At 41.7% G+C, this 18,831-nt stretch overlaps 2 protein-coding genes and 1 long non-coding RNA gene across 6 annotated transcripts in view; 1 reads left to right on the forward strand and 2 right to left on the reverse strand.

Annotated features, from left to right (window-relative positions):
- Nucleotides 1–593: 593 nt before the first annotated feature.
- LOC103389457 (nephronectin) lies at nucleotides 594–16,941 on the reverse strand. 4 transcript variants are annotated; one of them, XM_008324880.3, is made up of 15 exons: nucleotides 16,803–16,941; nucleotides 16,571–16,686; nucleotides 11,275–11,453; nucleotides 7,153–7,253; nucleotides 6,454–6,546; nucleotides 5,987–6,106; nucleotides 5,293–5,412; nucleotides 4,835–4,966; nucleotides 4,671–4,745; nucleotides 3,525–4,301; nucleotides 2,891–2,992; nucleotides 2,696–2,794; nucleotides 2,437–2,623; nucleotides 2,276–2,360; nucleotides 594–2,010 (listed from the first exon to the last, which is right to left on the reverse strand). In XM_008324880.3, the coding sequence occupies exons 4-15, from the start codon at nucleotides 7,238–7,240 to the stop codon at nucleotides 1,924–1,926; spliced, it is 1,965 nt and encodes a 654-aa protein (XP_008323102.1). In that variant the 5' UTR covers nucleotides 7,241–7,253; nucleotides 11,275–11,453; nucleotides 16,571–16,686; nucleotides 16,803–16,941; the 3' UTR covers nucleotides 594–1,923. The 4 variants fall into 4 exon arrangements, with proteins under 4 accessions (XP_008323102.1, XP_016889365.1, XP_016889356.1 ...); XM_017033876.2 differs by having other exon boundaries at nucleotides 16,571–16,713; nucleotides 16,803–16,919; XM_017033867.2 differs by lacking the exons at nucleotides 11,275–11,453; nucleotides 16,571–16,686; nucleotides 16,803–16,941 and adding an exon at nucleotides 9,391–9,696 and having other exon boundaries at nucleotides 2,906–2,992.
- LOC103390085 (atrial natriuretic peptide receptor 2) lies at nucleotides 10,360–17,094 on the forward strand. The gene is made up of 23 exons (XM_008325809.3): nucleotides 10,360–10,590; nucleotides 10,730–10,841; nucleotides 11,349–11,481; nucleotides 11,558–11,690; nucleotides 11,764–11,868; nucleotides 12,092–12,194; nucleotides 12,295–12,440; nucleotides 12,535–12,607; nucleotides 12,865–13,009; nucleotides 13,089–13,175; nucleotides 13,257–13,400; nucleotides 13,478–13,599; nucleotides 13,829–13,967; nucleotides 14,421–14,469; nucleotides 14,543–14,644; nucleotides 14,778–14,897; nucleotides 14,979–15,072; nucleotides 15,380–15,467; nucleotides 15,538–15,677; nucleotides 16,112–16,264; nucleotides 16,342–16,440; nucleotides 16,607–16,698; nucleotides 16,779–17,094. The coding sequence occupies exons 1-23, from the start codon at nucleotides 10,468–10,470 to the stop codon at nucleotides 16,965–16,967; spliced, it is 2,691 nt and encodes an 896-aa protein (XP_008324031.3). The 5' UTR covers nucleotides 10,360–10,467; the 3' UTR covers nucleotides 16,968–17,094.
- Nucleotides 17,095–18,023: 929 nt separating this feature from the next.
- LOC112486251 (uncharacterized) overlaps nucleotides 18,024–18,831 on the reverse strand; it is a 1,326-nt gene continuing 518 nt past the window's right edge. Inside the window, exon 2 of the long non-coding RNA XR_003051318.1 lies at nucleotides 18,024–18,560. This is a non-coding gene — a long non-coding RNA (uncharacterized LOC112486251). The remainder of the gene's footprint in view (nucleotides 18,561–18,831) is intronic.

An 18,831-nucleotide genomic window follows, 5' to 3' on the forward strand; every position in this document is an offset into this window, starting at 1 on the left:
TGATGCAAGGTTGTTTTTTTTAACACAGGTTTTGATTTCGACGTGTCCCAACATTTCTACAGTGACACGATACGACTATTATGGACTAATATTTTGATTCGTGGATGTTTAACTGAAACGGCAGAGAAACCTTAATTGAATGTCTGGAAACTTTCTCAAAAGCTTGATGCCCTGGGACTACTCAACCATGACTTACTCGACCAGGACTGGGACTTGGACGAGACTCAACTCTTACTTACGTTTGAGTTGTTTGGAATCCTGGGTTTCAAATTACACTCAATGCCCACTCTTTTTGTGAATTGAAATTTGGAGGAACCCTACTTGAACTTGACTTTAACTCTTAGTAACTTAAAGTTAAAAGGCAGGTCTGAGCTCCTCATACGTTTTTGTGGAACGGTCTGGAACCAGTTTTCTTCAGGTACTCGGAGCTGTTGTCCATGGGATTCCGCCTGTGACGGCGTCATATTGACTTTTCTTTTGTAAAGGGGATTATGTCTTGCACCGGAAACAGTTGTGTGTGTAATTTTTTATTGACAGACCCGCCATTATAGATCTGCTGCTGCTCAGACTCATGTTCATGTTTTCATCGCCTCAACATTAATGCATTCATTCATTCAAATGTAAGCGTCAACACATAAGTAACAACAAGTGGATCTTTGCGTCCTTACAAAGGAAAACACAAACAAACAAAAAACCCAAAACAAACAAACCGGTGATGATAAAGGTGAAGAGGAGGATTATTTTGATGATGATGGAGTCTAACGGCGGACGGTCTGATTGGTCAAAGCTCTCAGGCTGTGGTGCAATCAGAGCGCTCCCTGAAGGAGGCTGCAGCTGGTAGCAACAAGAGGACAGGATTTTACCCAATGATGTAACTGTCCTGTGGCTAACCTTTGGGTTTTTTAAATGCTAACCTACTAATGTTACTGTAGCATTTTAGCTTCCTATATCGTATCTATTTGTATTATTTTAAACAATAACTGGGCCAATTTGTTTGACAAAAAATGCATATTTAAGCTCATTTTTAATTTATTCAAAAGATTTCTGTAGTTGTTTAATTAACTTCCACAGTACAACACATGAAAAAGACATTGGAGAACAGACGAAAAGAAAATGAGGACGTTTTTCCTTCTTGTCACAATAACATGTAAAATAAATTCTAACCAGAAACCTCTGGCTAAATTTAACTAAAATAAAACAACTTAAAAGAAAAAAAACACTGAGAATTTAATGTTTGATTATAAAAAGTAATTTAAAAAATCCCATTGCGACCTGAGTTAGTGACACCAGCAGGAGGAAGCAAAGTCAAGCTGAGAAAAACTGACGTTAATGTGGTAATAACCACACACACCTTCAAATACACACACTCTCACAGAAACCACTCATGTCCATAAAGTGAGGAATGTGTTGATCTCACAGAAAAGTAGCAATCAGGTCTGTAACAACTACGCCCTTGAGTGTGTGTTTGAGTGCGTGTGTGTGTGTGTATACGACCAGATGTCAAACACACACTCCTCTTCCTCTCCTCCTTCCTGCTTGGGTCTGAGGTCAAGTGTTTGGGCGGAGCGTCTGCTCTCTGTCATCACGTTTACGAGGAGTCACAGTTGATGGTGTTGATCGACGCCGTCATCAGTGTGTGGCTCAATATTCATCATGTTTATGTTTTAAATAAAGAAAATGTAAAAAACAAACACACATACTGTATAAAAGAGTTATCCTGTCCCTCAGTATGTCAGCAACTCACCCAGTCCTTAGACACAAAGTAAAGTCACAGGTCGCCCCCTGGTGAACGACAACACTACAGCACACCCAATTTAAAGAATCCTTTTTTTCTCAGTTGTATCCAGTTTATGTTCCAGGCACAAACAGAATCCACAAAGGTCCATAAACAGTTTTTATAAATGTCTGTGTCTACATGTCATGTCATCGACACTCTCCCCGCCTCAGGGCAACATCGTCGACTGCGATCCTTCCTTGCCGCCTGTGCTTACGATCAGCTTTCAGCAACACCTAAACACAGAGACATTCAGTGTCGCAGAAACATGCCAACAGTAACTGGTTGGATTTCTCAGGTTACCTTTTAGGTATTCTGGATTTTTTGATACCATTCAGATATTTCTGGGTTGCAGATGGTCCAACATTTTTTACAGTTCTTTTGCTAGCTATTAGCTAATCCAGTCTTATTGTCCTGGGTTCTGCTATGGCTCTGGCTAACATCAAGACAATTTAAGACAAATTACTACTAAAGCCATTTAAATTCATATGAGGGTCTCACCTGGTCTAAAGTAGGTGTGGTCAGGGTCATCTGTGTATGTCTCCAGCCATGTCCTCCTGTCCTGCTCCAAAGGGCAGTGCTGTATCTGCCAGAGCCAATAAGAAGCGGTGGTCATTACTCAAAACAGAAAAAGTATCCGGGACTAAATCTAGCTATCTTACCTTTGGTCCCGTCCCCTTCGTTTTACAAACAGTTGCAGAACCCCTACATTATGACCTGTCAGCCAATGGGAAAAAGAGAAACACAGGACATCACGGGACCATCCTCTGGGGATCTGAATGGCCATCCGGGCGCCACGCACACTCCTCTGCCCTGCCTTCAGCTCTGGCACAGAAAGATAACCCCCACCTGGGACAGACCGTATCATCATTACATCATCGACTTATGTCAACTATGACATCACCACGGATGCTTTGTCACCTGTGTTGTCGCGAAACGTTTCCCAGTGAAGATCGCCCTCCCTGTCTGACAGCCAATCGCAGAGGCCGTGATCAAAGGTGCAGCGAAGTACACTGGTGTCTGCGCACACATGCGAAAAGCACTAGAAGTTAGCTGGGAATACAGGTTAGCATAGAAATACTTCATCGTTAGCAAAACAACAGCAACAAATATTACTGGAAGCAAACACACTGGGGTCGTCCATGGCGTCCTCTTCAGCTGTGTTCCCCAGCTCAATGTCAAAGTCCCAGACCTGGTTATGGTCTGGATGACGAGGGACTGTGACACAAACAAACACAAAGGAAACATATTTCATTACCAATGAAGAGCTAATAATGGAGCATAAAATCCAAAGGTTATACCCATAGTTCAAGAGTTTGTTATAAAATAAACTGAATTAAAGTAAAGGTTAGCTAAAATTGGTAAATGGTTAGTCTAATCTTAAAGTAGCAAGTATTTCAGCATTTGATAAGTGAAAGTTAACTGAACGGTGAAAATGTAACAAATAGACAGCTTGATAAAAGTAGCATCCAGTGTTATCCAGAGTTAAATGGTAAAAAACAAACAAAAATGATCAACAAAGAAGCCAATCCAATCCAAGTGGAAACCAGTAAAAATAAATAATTAAAATGTACACGTGCTGAGACATGTTGGCTGCAAAAAGTGGAAACCAGTAAAAATAAATCATTAAAATGTACACGTGCTGAGACATGTGACCTACAGCAGTTAAACAAAAGACAAAAAGTCAGAAAAAAGATCAACGTCAGATCAGGTTCTGTAGAGTAGAATGGTGAGTAAATGTTCTCCTCACTGTGGACGTCTCCTCTCTGTTTGTGGGTCACGTCCTTGTCGATCCTGTTGTTCAGTGTCGTCATGACAATGGTGGCAGTGGTGGTGAGCAGTGTGGTGCCTACGGCGACTGTCGAGGCAACTGTGGGGGCTATTGAGGGGGCTATTGAGGGGGCAACTGTGGGGGCTACTGTGGTAGGTGTAGTAGCAGGTGTATAATTAAAAACAGTGAAAGGCTTAGTAGAAGTAGGTGTAGTATGAGGTGTAGGAGGTGTTGTTGTAGTTGTTATAGGATGTGTAGTAGAAGGTAACGGGGGCATAGACGTTGATGTACTATGAGTTGTAGTATTTGGTATAGTTGTAGTTGGGGCAGGAGATGTAATAGATGAATGAGGTGGAGTTGTCAGGATAGAGACTAGAGTAGAAGGTTCACCACTAGGTGTTGCAGTAACTGTAGTCGGTGTAGCAGGTCGTCTACTATAAGTGGTGTTTGGTACAGTTGTACTTGGTGTGGTACGTGGTGTGGTACTTGCTGTGGTACGTGGTGTGGTACGTGGTGTGGTACGTGGTGTGGTACGTGGTGTGGTACGTGGTGTGGTACGTGGTGTGTTCAGAGATGTTTTAACAGGTGTAGTAGATATGGGACTACTACTTGTAATAGAAGTAATTGCCACAGTAGTTAGTGCAGTAGTGGAAGCAGCCACAGTACTTAGAGCCGCAGTGGTTGGTGACAGTGTTGTTGATGAAGGTGCAGTTGTAGTCTTTGGTCTAGGGGGCTCCAGAGTGACTTTAGGGACAACTGAAATAAATCAGACACAAAAATACTTTGTTCATCAGCTTGATAGCATGCTAGCACATCTGTAGCTGACTATATAAATGATCTAGTTCCACCAACTAACTAGCTTAGGATATTTAAGCTAAGCTAACTACCATTGCTGATGAACAGTACCAAATGCTAGCATGACAGAGCTAACAGATTGAGTTTTAGGTAAACTTTAGGCTTTGTTGATCTGTTGTCGTTGCTTACTAAACAGTGCTTATACACACAGCTAACCTCAGCTTTGCGGATATAAAGATGGTAAGCATTAGCATGCTAACAGAACAGTTTGTATGTGCTCAGTCATCAACATCTGAACACTTCATGACTGAAATCATATTTTTTTTTCACCTGAACACCTTCCATTTTTACAGCGACACTTCCGTGAGGATGGGTTCAGAGCACAGAAGGAACGAGTGTCTTTATCTGGACACAAGAGAAAAAAAAACAATTTTAAAAAAGATCCAATTTTAACCTTCAACCGACAGAAAACAATGAGTGACGCTCAAACAAACCGATGCAGACGTAGCCTCCATTAATGTAGGTGAGTTTAAAGCCGTAGTGACATTTACACAGGAAGCTGCCAAACGTGTTCACGCACTTCCTGTGACGAGGACAGGTGGCGCCAAGTGCACACTCATCAATATCTGAGGAGACAGGGGGAAACAGAACGTGAGTCAACAAACAAGCGCCACCCTGTGCCAGCCTTCTGACCCGACCAAAACACAACAGTTGTTGACATGCGGTCTTCACTCAAAATTCTTAGCTTTGTGTTTTTTCTTACTTGAAAAACATTGGACATTTCTTGAATATCAAAACAAATGTCTGAGTTTTTATTGGTCCATGAACTCCAGCCATACAAACAAAACCAGGTAGTTTGTAAAATTTTCAAAATAAAAGTCTCAGGGGACGTTTGTCCACATGACACTAAGCTTTTTAAAAATAAAGTTATTATTTTTGGACCTTGTCTCACCTACACAGGTGCGTTTGTCTGGTCCCAGCTGTAACCCTGGTGATGGGCAAGTGCAGCGGACCACACCTTTGGACACCTCGCAGCCGTACTGACAGTTAGCATGGTAACAGGTGCGAGCATCTGAGTGCACATAAAGAGAAGAAGAATGAAACAAAAGAAAACAAACATAGAGCAGAAAATGAAATTTTTATGCCATTTCTGAGTTAGTTGTACTTTATTTTGACTTATATAAAGTTTATTTTCTTCTACAAACTAACAATAACTGGTTCATTCAAGGTGGTATTTTAGCTACACACTTTCAGTTAACCTTCAGTTTTCTTTTGAATGTACTTTTAATACAGATTCCTTATCATACGTGTTCACCCAATACCCGTCTTCTTCACAACTGGTAGTATATTATAATATTATAATAATGTTACTCTGTTTTTCTTCTGAGCTAACGTTTAGCTTTCTTTTTGCATTACACCAAGCCATTATTTGTTGCTAATTCTAGCTTGTTCGTTATATATATGTATGTATGTATGTATGTATATATATACAGTATATATATATATATATATATATATATACTGTATATATATATATACAGTATATATATATATATATATATATATACTGTATATATATATAAAACAAGTATATATTGTGTGTGTGTGTGAGTGTGTGTGTGTGTGTGTGTGTTTAGGAGACTCACTCCTACAGCTGCCGTCAGACTGCAGTGTGTATCCGTCCTGGCAGTAACACTTGTAGCTGCCTGGTGTGTTCATGCAGCGGTGTTTACAGGGCCGAGGCTTGAGACCACACTCGTTCAGATCTAACACACACACACACGCACACGCACACACACGTGTGTGTGTGTGTGTGTGAACACAAAGGTCAGGCGATCACATTTCCCTGTGTTCACTCACTTATGTCAACCTGTGGGATTAACCTCTGACTCTCTCTCTGATATTCACCAGTTTAAGTCTGTGTGTGTGTGTGTGTGTGTGTGTACATGGTAACACTTAAAGTCAGATGTTGTTTTTATTCAGGATCTGACTCACATCATGGTCTTTAATCAGTCCGATGAGAAGCATGTGTGAAGGTGGGCACGGTTGTTCTGCCTCTCTGTGTTAATGGGTCTAAATCTGGAAACGGTGGTTTAGGTCATATGTTCGTTACCTTGGTTACAGGCTTTTCCGCTGTATCCCGGGTGACATTTGCATCTGTCAGGTCCAACGCACACTCCATGTTTACAGCCCTGCTGACAGTGAGCTGCACGCAAACACATCCATCATTTACCGACCTCTGCACTTTCTGATCAAATCAGTCACAAAATATTGAATTCAATGTTAGTTACAGATTAGTTACCTACAGCTTAGTTACCTACAGTTTAGTTACCTACAGCTTAGTTACCGACAGTTTAGTTACCTACGGTTTAGTTACCTACAGTTTAGTTACCTACGGTTTAGTTACCTACAGCTTAGTTACCTACAGTTTAGTTACCTATGGTTTAGTTACCTACAGTTTAGTTACCTACAGCTTAGTTAATTGGTTAGCCTGTTAGTATCAGGAGGTGAAACTAACAGTTAGAGAAACAGGTCTGCAGTGTAAAAGTACTAACAGCCAACTACATTGGTGGCCGGCCTGTGTGCTGTGACTACTTTAGTCATGAAGATTCCAAAAGTAAATAGGTAATATGTAACATATGGACTGTTAACAGCTAGCAGCTGATTTTCAAATGTTGCTAACAGGGTTATGCTAACAAAAACTGCTATAACTTCAGATGTTATGGTTTACGTTAATTCAGTTTATATGTGTAAATATATGTGTTTGAAGTTCACATGATCAACTTGTTTATGTGTTTGTTTGTTTTCTTACGTTGACATCGTCCCTGCTCTGATTGTCTCCACCCCCAGCAACACTCCACACTGTTGCCATAGTAACAAAGACCGTCGAACGTGGGCATACGGTCGTCCCAACTGTAAATATACCAGATAAAATAAATTAAAAGGTGGAATCAAAATTTGCATCAAATGTTAATGGAAATAAAAAAAAATATGGAGAGACCAAGGTGTGTGACAACAGGCAGAAAATGTAACTTATAGCTCCTTCTGTGATGTCTGTGGCTAATTTTGGCTAAAAATGTTTATAAAAAAGTCTGTTGTAAACTGGCGTTTGTCTAACTTTTCAACAAACTTGGCTGTCTAAATATATTTTTGGGTGCTTTTCCACAAAAATGTCTTTGTTCAATTTTGTCTTTTAGTAACAGTTATGATACAGTGATAAGTGTTGGATATTTGGCGTTAAGGCTTGGATCAAAGTTAGCTACAGATTTCAAGGAAAATCGTTGATGTGATGACACCAGGGGGAGGTTTGTCCACGTCTGCAGAGACAGACAAAGTGACGGCCGCTGCGAGTCTGGGCGAGCAGAAGTGTGTCTGCACGTTCCTCTCATCTCCTGTTTCCCCAGAGCGGCAGGTCTGAACAGGAGCCACAGGATACTGTTTTTTAGCAACTCCTCCACATACTTTCTCTGTCTTCGTCTGTCTCTGCACTCACTTTGTCAAACATCCGTCTCCGTCTCTGCTCGCCTGCCTTTAATAAAGTCAAACTTTTACCATAAAGGATGTTTTCTTTATTGTCTGGTGTCTCCTATTTTAGAAAACAAAGTGCATGCACCAAAGTCCATAGAGAAATGAGTGATTTTAGCTCAGACCACCACACTGACACCCCACTCTGTACCCTGCTGGCCCGCACTCACATTAACCCCAAAACGCAAGCAAGCAGAAGTCAAAAATCGCCTCTGAGACATATGTCAGTGAATGTTGTTTATAAGCAGTTAAAGCAGCGCCATCAAGAGCAAATCTGACAACACGGCTGCAACAGCTGCTCTGTTAGCGCTCTTCAAAACACTCAGTCCTCATCAGTGTCTTCATTTGTTGACAGCGTGTGCATACAAAGACAGCAGGAAACACTTGTGTGCATGCGTGGCCAAGTGTTGCACAGTTGCACTCACACTAGCCATAGAACCTGGACTTTGGGGGAAACGTACTTGGATGCAGTACAATGGTAGTACTAGGGAACCCTCTCAGGTAAAGCAGTGAAGCAGCTGCAGATGTTCTGAGCAAAGCTTCTTGTTAGGCAATAATAAATCATTTTTCAGCAAAGTTATCTCTGAGGATCAGCCTCTGCATCAGAGGAGGTCACAGGGGTTAAAGGTCAACCTTTCCTATGAATTTAAAGTAAAATAGGGAGTCAAACTTCCAGGTGAATCAGTGACTACAGATGGTAACAGAAAAATCAGAAGAGTAACTGATTAGATGCAAAACCAACAAGAATGTTTTAATCATCTCAAGAGGTCTGTGTTTTCAAGCAAACATGTCAATTCAATCAAAAGTCACCAAAAACATCAAAATGTTTTCTGAAGTCCAAAACACGTAACTAAAATGTACAATTCAACCAGAACGCTAAATGTAGGTCAACTTTAGCTTTACATTGGAAAAACAACCAACAAGTCGCACCAAGAGCCTTTAATACCAAAACGTTGGTCTTGAAATGATTAAGTTAGACTCACAGTAGCTTAAACTGTGTTCACGGTAAAACAAATGTACAAAAATAGCTAAATCTTGACAGAAAGTCTCAATATCAAATCACAAGGAACTTCTTAATTTTGCTTGAAAAACAACACGTGAACCCAAAATTAGAAATTTGTTACAAATTATTAAGCACGAGGTCGGTCCAAATAGTTAAGATTAGCTGAAAAAACAACAACAACAACAACAGAATATGGACACAGAACAAAAATAGAAAATAGTTAGATGTGCCAAGAGAAAAGTTACACCGAAATGAAGCTCCAAAAAGCTACATTTTCCCCAGGATTGACTTCATGTTGGTTCAGAAAGAATTAATCTCAGAAAAGCTTCAATTAGTACGAAAACAACAAACTGTTGATAAATACATGAACTGCGAAGTTTTCCAAAAAGCTCAATGTGATTTAAGATAGAGGTAGAGCATTTTAGCTAAAGGTTAGTCCAAAAAGCTAAGAATAAAATAAGGAAGAAAAAAAGAGTCTAAATGTTTATCATGGTTTAAAGTTCTAACGAACAAAGCTCTGACCTGTCAGGGTCCAGAACCTGAGCCTGGCTCCACAAACAGAAGCTGAACGGAAGGAGAACCAGAACCAGAGTGAACCGGACCAGCAGCAGTAACAGCATCTTTGTGATCCTTCGAATAGACGGTCAGTTCACACCGACCGGCACCGGTACTATCATGGAACACACACACACTCACACACACACGCTGAAGGAGAGTGAGAGAGTGAGTGAGAGAGAGAGAGAGGCACGCGCTCCTGATTAGAGATAAATCCCGGTTGTTGGAAACATGTGACGTCACAGGACAGGGTCCGCGTCATGACGTGAGAAAATGAAGAAATTAATTTAACAAGAAAAAGTTGCGAGAGAGAGAGATGTTAAAATGAAGAGAAGAGGAGGAGTCAGGAGGGGGCGCATTGGAGAGGAGGTAAGAGGGGTTAGAAGAGTGGGTGAGAGAGACCCAGACCTGACACCGCCGTGTTTGTTGTGACCTGTTTTAGTGTTGACTGTAAACAGAAACTAATTTGTCACAAAAATCAATGCTCTATCACAGACCAAAGTCCATAGTGAAAATCAGTGATTTTAGCTCACAGACCAAAGTCCATAGAGAAAATCAGTGATTTTAGCTCACAGACCAAAGTCCATAGAGAAAATCAGTGATTTTAGCTCACAGACCAAAGTCCACAGAGAAAATCAGTGATTTTAGCTCACAGACCAAAGTCCACAGAGAAAATCAGTGATTTTAGCTCACAGACCAAAGTCCATAGAGAAAATCAGTGATTTTAGCTCACAGACCAAAGTCCATAGAGAAAATCAGTGATTTTAGCTCACAGACCAAAGTCCATAGAGAAAATCAGTGATTTTAGCTCACAGACCAAAGTCCATAGAGAAAATCAGTGATTTTAGCTCACAGACCAAAGTCCATAGAGAAAATCAGTGATTTTAGCTCACAGACCAAAGTCCATGGAGAAAATCAGAGATTTTAGCTCACAGACCAAAATCCACAGAGAAAATCAGTGAAATGGTCCGAACCACTGCACAAGAGGAACAAGAACTATTGCAGTATCGACTATGACCACCAGAGGGCAGTGACAGTGTGATAATGTTATCTTTCTCCGGCTCTCTGCTGATCACTCAGTCCTCACTCAGGAGCTTTGACTCAGGTCCATCAGTGTCCCTCAGCAGCATGATGAAGACAGACCAGAGTTTTTCTCTTCTGTTCTGGGTGAGACATTTGACTTTGTCATGGACATTTGTGGACACGATCTGTCAGGAATTTCTAGGAAAGGTTTATTGTCAAGCTGGATTAAAAAGCTAAAAACCTCAAACTGATGGTTTTGATTTGTTTGTTTGTTTTCCCACAGATGATATTTTTCGTCACTCCTCCGTCATGTTGCTGGCACGACTTGGACAACAGTGAGTACGACTGCTGGCCTCTGGACCGACCCAATGACCAGAACATGATCGACTGTGGAGGTCAGTGCAGTATTTTATACTAACTGTAATATTTGTGTAACTTTGATCAGAGATAAAATTAGATTTGATATTTGAAGTGTGCTCTTTTACAATCACTAACTAAATATATGGTTCCTTTGAGTGGTCTTTTCTGGAATAATAATAGACAAATACAAATTAACTTAACACTCTTGAAGTGTTGGTTCATTAGCTAAAACTAGTTGAACTGGAACTTTACTGCATTGCCCAAAAGTCAAAGACAAATAGAGAAATTCCTGGATATTAAAGGTGCATTCACGAGAGGTTTTGGTCAGACCAGGTTCCAAGGGTCAAAATCATGACTGAATGTACGTGATCTTCCAGCACCAGTGAAGTCTCTTTGAGGCCTTCTCCTGTAGGTTAGTATCTAAAGGGTGGCCAAGTACGCAGCAAAGTAAATAAAGTGAGCACTTACTATTTGGGAGCTCAAGCTAATCATCATCTTTAGCCCAGTTCTCACAAGGTGGTGATCAAATGTCGGTCCCTCAGGTCTGGAGATGGCCTGGGTGGTTCGTCCTCCAGAGGAGGTGAAGAGTGGGGAAATGTTCAGCGTCACGTACTCCGTCACGGCTCAGGACTCTTTCTACGAGTGGGCTGTGGAAAAAAACATCTTCACACACAGGTATCACACACTCGGTTTCATGGACCAGACTCCAGAACCAGGTTCTGATCCTGGCCTGCTCTGTTTACTTGTGCAGTTCCATAGTTGATGCTGAAGCAGCTCGGAGGTTCTGTGAACATCACGACTGTCCAATCAGCTGGAAGGATGCAGACGGCGAGAACTGCTGCATTCACCATGCTAACATCCACTCCTGTCCACTGGGATACATGGTACACACCTGCTCCTTGTTGTTTTTATCAGGTTAGCCTCAGACTTTATGATAACAATAATTTAACCCTAAAGACGACAGAAACCATCTGTGGTCCCTGGATTCCTGACGATGGAAAAATCTTCACACACACCATATCTACTGCTGGCAAGATGACCCAGACCAACTGGACCGCCAAGGTAGACCCACTTTCAAAAAATAATCTGATGCTTGAAAAATCAAAACAAAACACTTTTAAATTATTACAATCGATCCTAAATATATTCCACAGTTTTCCCAACATTAACAAGGAATTCTTTCGAACCTAGTTGGGATCTCCGCTCCACTTCCTGACCTGAGTGTTGGACTGCATTCAGTTCTTGTGGACAAAGGTTTCCGAACATAACATGCTCTGTTTCGCAGGTTGTTTTGATTCATGCTGGTTTGACCTCCCTTATCGCTCACATACGAGTGGGTCGAATGCAGGTGGCTCTGGAGGCCAAGAGCACAGTCCTGCCTGCTGTCAGTGAGTCGCTCTCCACATCACGGGATTGACATTTACATTTAGCCTCAAGTGGAAACCTGTTACAAGACATTTCCAACTGCTTTGTTTTTTCTCATCGAAGTTTGTGGCGATGGCGTCTGTGACGAGACCGAGCTTTGTTCCACCTGCCCCGCTGACTGTGGCGAATGCCCCATGACCCTGTCCACCAAGCTATCCATCGCTCTGCCGCTCACTTTGCTTTGTTTTTGCTTCATACTGACTGCTGTGGTGAGAAACAACACAACGGGAAACTGGCAATGCAACAAAACTCCCGGTCATAGATCTGTAAATATGAACGGACGGCTCTGTTCTGCCCCTGCAGTGGCTGCGGTACCAGAAGCAGAAGCTGTTGTGGGACGAGAGTTGGATCATTGACTTTGGGACAATAAAACAAGGTAAAGATCCAACTAAGGTTACCTAAGCTACAAAACAGCGGAAATAAAGAATATTTTCTTTAGTTCTGTCCCTTCAACAGCGATGTACCGCAGACCAATGATTGGACACCAGTTGTCCTCCCTGACACAAACCTACATCTACAAATACCAGTGGACCAGATAATCCATATCCTGCGTCTCCATCTCCAGAACAAGTGTCTCTTGACGTTTGGATATTTCTCTGTGCTAACATTAACGCCTTTTTCTTTTTGCCACAGACCATGTGGCTCGTTTGACCATGGGCAGCATCATGAGTGTGGTCGTGGCCAACAGTGACAGTAACACCAGCTGTATAACGGCCCTCAGTTCCTACACTGGACAACCTGTAGCCCGGAAAACACTCTTTACCTGCACTGGAATTTAGTACGTGACCCGGTCATCTGTCTGTCCGTCTGTCAACAACAACTGGAAAGGAAAGTGACGGTTTTCTCCTCTTCTGCAGTGATGGCAGAACAGTCGCTATAAAGAAGATCCAAACAAAGGCCTTCTCCTTGTCCAGGACTATTAGAGAAGAAGTCAAACAAGTCAGGTAACGTCAGGGACTCCCATCTGATCTTAAAGGATCTCATCATCTGCCTGATAAGAAAAACTCTGTTTTCTTTTCCTTCAGGGAACTGGATCACCCCAACCTGTGTAAGTTCATCGGTGGCTGTGTCGAGGTTCCAAACGTGGCCATTGTGACCGAGTACTGTCCAAAGGGAAGTCTTAACGACGTCCTCCTTAACGAGGACATCCCACTCAACTGGGGTTTTAGGTAAAACTAAAAAAAAAATAAAAATCTAAGAACAATTTTGTATTTCACATATTTAAAGTTTCTTTGTTGGTTTTCAGGTTTTCCTTCGCCACCGACATCGCCAGAGGGATGTCGTATCTCCACCAGCACAGGGTCTGCCACGGTCAACTCAAGTCCATGAACTGTGTCGTTGATGACCGCTGGGTTTGTAAAATAACAGGTAACACAACAGAACTGTGGGCTAGAAGCAGGCTTGATCGACGACGCTGGGTTTCATATCTTCAAGTATCGTGTTGTTTGTTGATACATGAAGATATTGGTTTTTTGCCCCCTAGAGGTGACTCTGACAGTTACAAAAATTCCACATTGAAAATGAAAAATTATGCAAATGAAAGAAGAGATTCATTTACTCTTTTGTTCTTGCTCAAATCTTTTGGTGGTCTCATTAGATTACGGACTGAGGACATACCGTCAGGACAACAGGGCAGAACCTCTCTCCACCTATCACCAGAAACTCATGGAAATCTACCTGCCACCTGAGTTTCAGGACTCAAACGTGGAGCCCACACTGGCTGGAGACGTGTTCAGGTGAAAAACACAAAAATGAACCAAATTTAAAAAAAACATATGGTTTGAGATCTTGAGGTAAATGAAAATTTGCAAATGTAGCCAGCAGATTACCACAGTGTAGTAGAGATTTTATTCTAAAACCTGTATAGAATATACAGGGAAAAAGTACAAAATAACTAAGTTGTTGCAGAAATTAAAAGATTATTGCTAAAACCAGCTGAATGATAACTGAACTTTGATAACTGAGTTACAGGTGGCTAACAGCTAAATAGCTATATTGCAGAAGTAGCCAAATGTTAGCAGAACTGGCTTCAAATTGATAAATGATAGATTAAATAAAAACAGTGAATTCATCAAAATAGATGAAATAAATATAAATAGAGGAAAGGGTACAAGTCAGGAATACTGTGTGAATGGACATGACATTCACTACCTGGTTAACTCTTTTCTTTTCCGTGTGTATCTATAAAGTTATTCCATTATTTTGTTGGAGATCGCAACTCGGAGTGATCCTGTTCCTGTAAGTTTCTATTTTTTATTTTTTTTACCCTAAAAGATAATTTAATAGAAACTAAAGAATAGTTTTTTTCAAGGCAGAGGACTCAAACCTGGAATGTGCCTGGTGTCCTCCTCTACCTGAACTAATCTCCAGTAAGGCTGACAACACCTGTCCCTGTCCTGCAGACTACGTGGAGGTCTGTGATTTCTTTTAACTCCAGGCAGCTGTTTCAGACGTATTTGTCCTACACAACGTTAAAAATGATTAGCATCTCTTAAATGCTATTATACAATGAAGATTTTTTCTCTCTAATGGATGCGTATCCTCAGCTAATCCGACGATGCCGCTCCCAAAACCCTGCCCACCGACCAACGTTTGAACAAATCAAGAAGTTTGTCCACAGAATCAACCCGGTCAAAGTCAGCCCCGTGGACATGATGATGAACCTGGTACTGAGCTGCATCACACACACCATAAGGATATGGTTCAGGCGGTTAGTGGTCAAATGCAGGAACATATTTGTGTTTCAGATGGAGAAGTACAGCAAACACCTGGAGGTGTTGGTGGCAGAGAGAACCCAAGATCTGATGCACGAGAAACAGAAAACTGACCGTCTGCTCTACAGTAAGATGAGTTCAGGTCAAACCATGTTGGCTGTAATGGTGTTCACATCCTAGAACAACAGCATGTCATCAATTTGTTTGTGGAAAACAAGTGAGCAATTTGCCATATGAGCATGGATCTGTTCAAGAGTCATGTATATGCAGATGATATAGTCATTTATTTGTCAAAACGATTCTTAATAAGTGGCCTGTGACTAGAGAGTGAGTTCAACACTTTTGTTTTTAGCTGGAGGTTCCAGGTCAGCCATTGATGGTTTTCACCATTTCACACCAATCCTTACATTTTCCTCTCTGTGTCTTTGTCCCAGGTATGCTTCCCAAACAGGTTGCTGATGATCTCCGTCAAGGAAAACCGCTGCAGGCCCAGAGTTACGTTAGCGCCACAGTCTACTTCAGGTATTAGACAAAATGGTTTTGTTGTCCCCCAGTTCAGAACATTTTTCATGTTCGTTTTTGGTCTTTGCAGTGATATTGTAGGTTTCACCGTGCTCTCCAGCAGCAGCACTCCGTACCAGGTGGTGGACTTCCTCAATAAACTCTACACCACATTTGATGACATCATTGACAACCATGACATCTACAAGGTGGAGACCATCGGAGATGCCTGTGAGTTTGAGAGCCTGTGGTCTTCATTGGGCTGAAGCCAATCAAAAATCTGTAAAAACATTAGGCCACGACGTCCCCATACACGCAGATAAGTACTTTTATTTTTATCCTTGCTCCAGTCCAAGCAGGTTTGATCATCTGTCTGGTGATCATTTAGGATGGTGTTTGATATTTGACCATTAAAGAGAAGATCAGTGTTTTGATCTCTGCTGGTCTCTCTCTCTCTGGGGTCTCCGTCTTCCTTCCACAGTCCATGAACATGTAGATTAGGGGTAATGTTAGTGTGTACTCTAAACTGACAGGTTTGTCTCTATATGTGACCCTGTGATGGACTGGAGAACTGTCCAGGGTCTAACACTGCAGTTGCCCAGAGGAAAAATGAATGAAGTGATGAATGAAAGCCATGAACACAAAGGAGTTATGTATTTGTGCAGACATGGTGGTGTCTGGTGTTCCCCGTGAGAATGGGATCCTTCACGCTTCAGAGATCGCCAGTATGGCCCTGGACCTGGTGGGCGTCTGCCACACCTTCAGGATCCCTCATAAGCCCAACATGCAGCTGCAGATACGAGCAGGGATCCACTCTGGTACAAGTCACTGAAAATAGAGGTGTTCAAGCGATAACCTAATCTAAGTGTTCTGTTAACTGTCCGGTGCTCTTCAGGTCCACTGGTTGCCGGGGTTGTTGGAACAAAGATGCCTCGGTACTGTCTGTTTGGAGATACGGTCAACACAGCGTCCAGAATGGAGTCCACCAGCCTGGGTAATGGTTGTATGTCGCTGTCACCTCACTGCTAACGTTTGGTTTATTTACTGTGACTTTGGGGTGTGAGGTAAACAGGGACAGTACTCAGGCTCAAGTTATGTCCAAACCTTAAGATCCAGAACCTCACCTTTGTGATGAAATGTCCGTCTGGATCTTCACACAGCTTTGAAGATCCAGTGCAGCTCCAGTACATTCTTCTTGCTTGAGGAGATTGGTGGCTACGTTCTGGAGTGTAGAGGAAACCTGCAGGTCAAGGTGAAGACATATGCACTGAAAAAAAAAACATGGTTCGGTTCCCTAAGAAGTGCCCTGTAAAACTGTGTCTTCACCACCAGGGGAAAGGAGACATGATTACATACTGGCTGTTGGGGAAGACGTCGACATCTCAGGCCTCCAAGGATGCCAAGAGCTCCAAGCACGTCACCATGGAAACGAAAGAGATGGAGAAGGAGCGTTATTCGTACTCATCGGTGCCAGGTTTCCTGAGCAACGACCTCCACCTGGATCAGTCCGGATCTCTTTAGTATGCCGTCCCAGAGCTCCCTTCATCACGCCACAAGAGCTGCTGTTCCAACACTGCCTCCTGTGGTCACTTTGTGTCACTATGATATATAGTGGTCTCTCGTCTATCGCATGGGACACGTTCCAAGACTGCCCACGACAGCCGATGAAACGCAGAGCATAGTTATTATATTATAAGTGACATAAATTATATTATTTATGTATATATTAACCCTTTACAAACACTTTGAGGCATCGTAGGGTGTGAAATATGGCAAAAAAGTAAAAAAAATTACATTTTGTTCTTCTTAGGCTAGAAAATGCAATGAAAAATAATTCATGTATTAGAAATTTAAAAATTTTATATACCACAAAAACCTGCGATAAACCGAAAAATCTACAATACAAGAATACAGTTAAAATATTTAAAAGCGACAGCTGGACTGCTATACAGTGAGGGACAACCGTATCTGACACACACTAGAGAAAAAATACTTACGTTCACAGAGGCAGCAGTGGCTCAACCACTGCTACATACTGTGATGTGACACCACAGGGTTCATGCATGTACGCTGTTGTGTTTATAATTAATTTAGTCTGTTCTACAACCCTGTCCTTTATCATTGGTCCAAATTTACTTTCAGCGTTCTGTGTTTGTCTTTGTGTGTGAATAAAGTTTTTGTTTTGGTGATGAGAGGGAACACCCTGATGCTAACATGGTTTTTAATTACATACGAGTGTGTGTGTTAATAGAATGAGTAGTCAATGTAAAAGACTCTCATCTCTCGCTTTCATTAGTGCTCGGGCTCGCTCGCCCCTGCTCTCATCAGACAGAATTTACATTTCTAAGAGAAAACACAATCGCACACACACGCACTTCAAACACAGCCTTACAAAACAGACATGTGTGTCAGTCTTACTTACTGAATACATTAGACACACAGATTGTGATGATGAGCAGATGTTCCAGTAAACACCCTGCTCATACTCTGTTGATTGATGATGTTTTGGTCATTCAATCATTAAGTTTATCAATTAAATAAATGGTTACATTTCAGTTAAATAATTTAAAACAAAGCAAAATTAAATACACTTTTATTAGTTCTACAAAAAACAGCAATGTTGACCAAGATACAAAATAAATTTGAGTTCACACGCGATAAAAAATACAAAAAGGCAGAAATAAAACTCTGCCAAACTAAAGTCACACAGTGAGGTGTGGTGTTTTCTAAAGCTCCGACACAAAGCCTTAAATCCTCTTTTTAAGGGGAAGGCAACATGAGACGTCATACAGTGAGCAGATCCCTCTGCTGGTCAGTGTCAGAACAACATCAGCGTGTCTGCAGCTTCTGTCGGTGGTCCTGATGTCCTTTCATTCTTGTTTACTGTTTCTGTGGAGACTCCAGATCCTGGAGTTCAGCAAAACTGGGTCTGTACGTGTGTTTGCAGGTCATACCGCGTACCGGTAAACCTAAAACACCTACCTGGACTGTAGGTCCAGATCAAATTCAGTCCTGTCTCAAGACTCCAGTCCTCTTCTCCATCAGCCAATGGGCTGCAATCCTGCTTGCATATATCACATAAGACCAGGACAAGACCACAATGGCCAGGAGGACCTGAGACGTGACAGAGAAATACACGGATCAGAGGAAAACTTTGTAGTCCTGCATCCTGTCTGTTCACCCAGTAGTTAAAATAAAGAGCATGAAAACTCTATCCTTTTTTGCGTGGTGACATTCAGTTACTCAACCTTATGTTTGTTTATAGGTTGTTTTTATTTAAATCCTATTGATCCTTTACCGATTTGTCTAAGTGTTAGCAACTGAATGCTTCATATTTGGCTAACGTTTAGCCGTTGTATGTATATTTTAAGCAGTTGTTAGTGAT

This window comes from Cynoglossus semilaevis, chromosome 1, assembly GCF_000523025.1.
Source record: "Cynoglossus semilaevis isolate Cse_v1.0 chromosome 1, Cse_v1.0, whole genome shotgun sequence".
In the NCBI taxonomy this organism is placed as follows: domain Eukaryota; kingdom Metazoa; phylum Chordata; class Actinopteri; order Pleuronectiformes; family Cynoglossidae; genus Cynoglossus; species Cynoglossus semilaevis.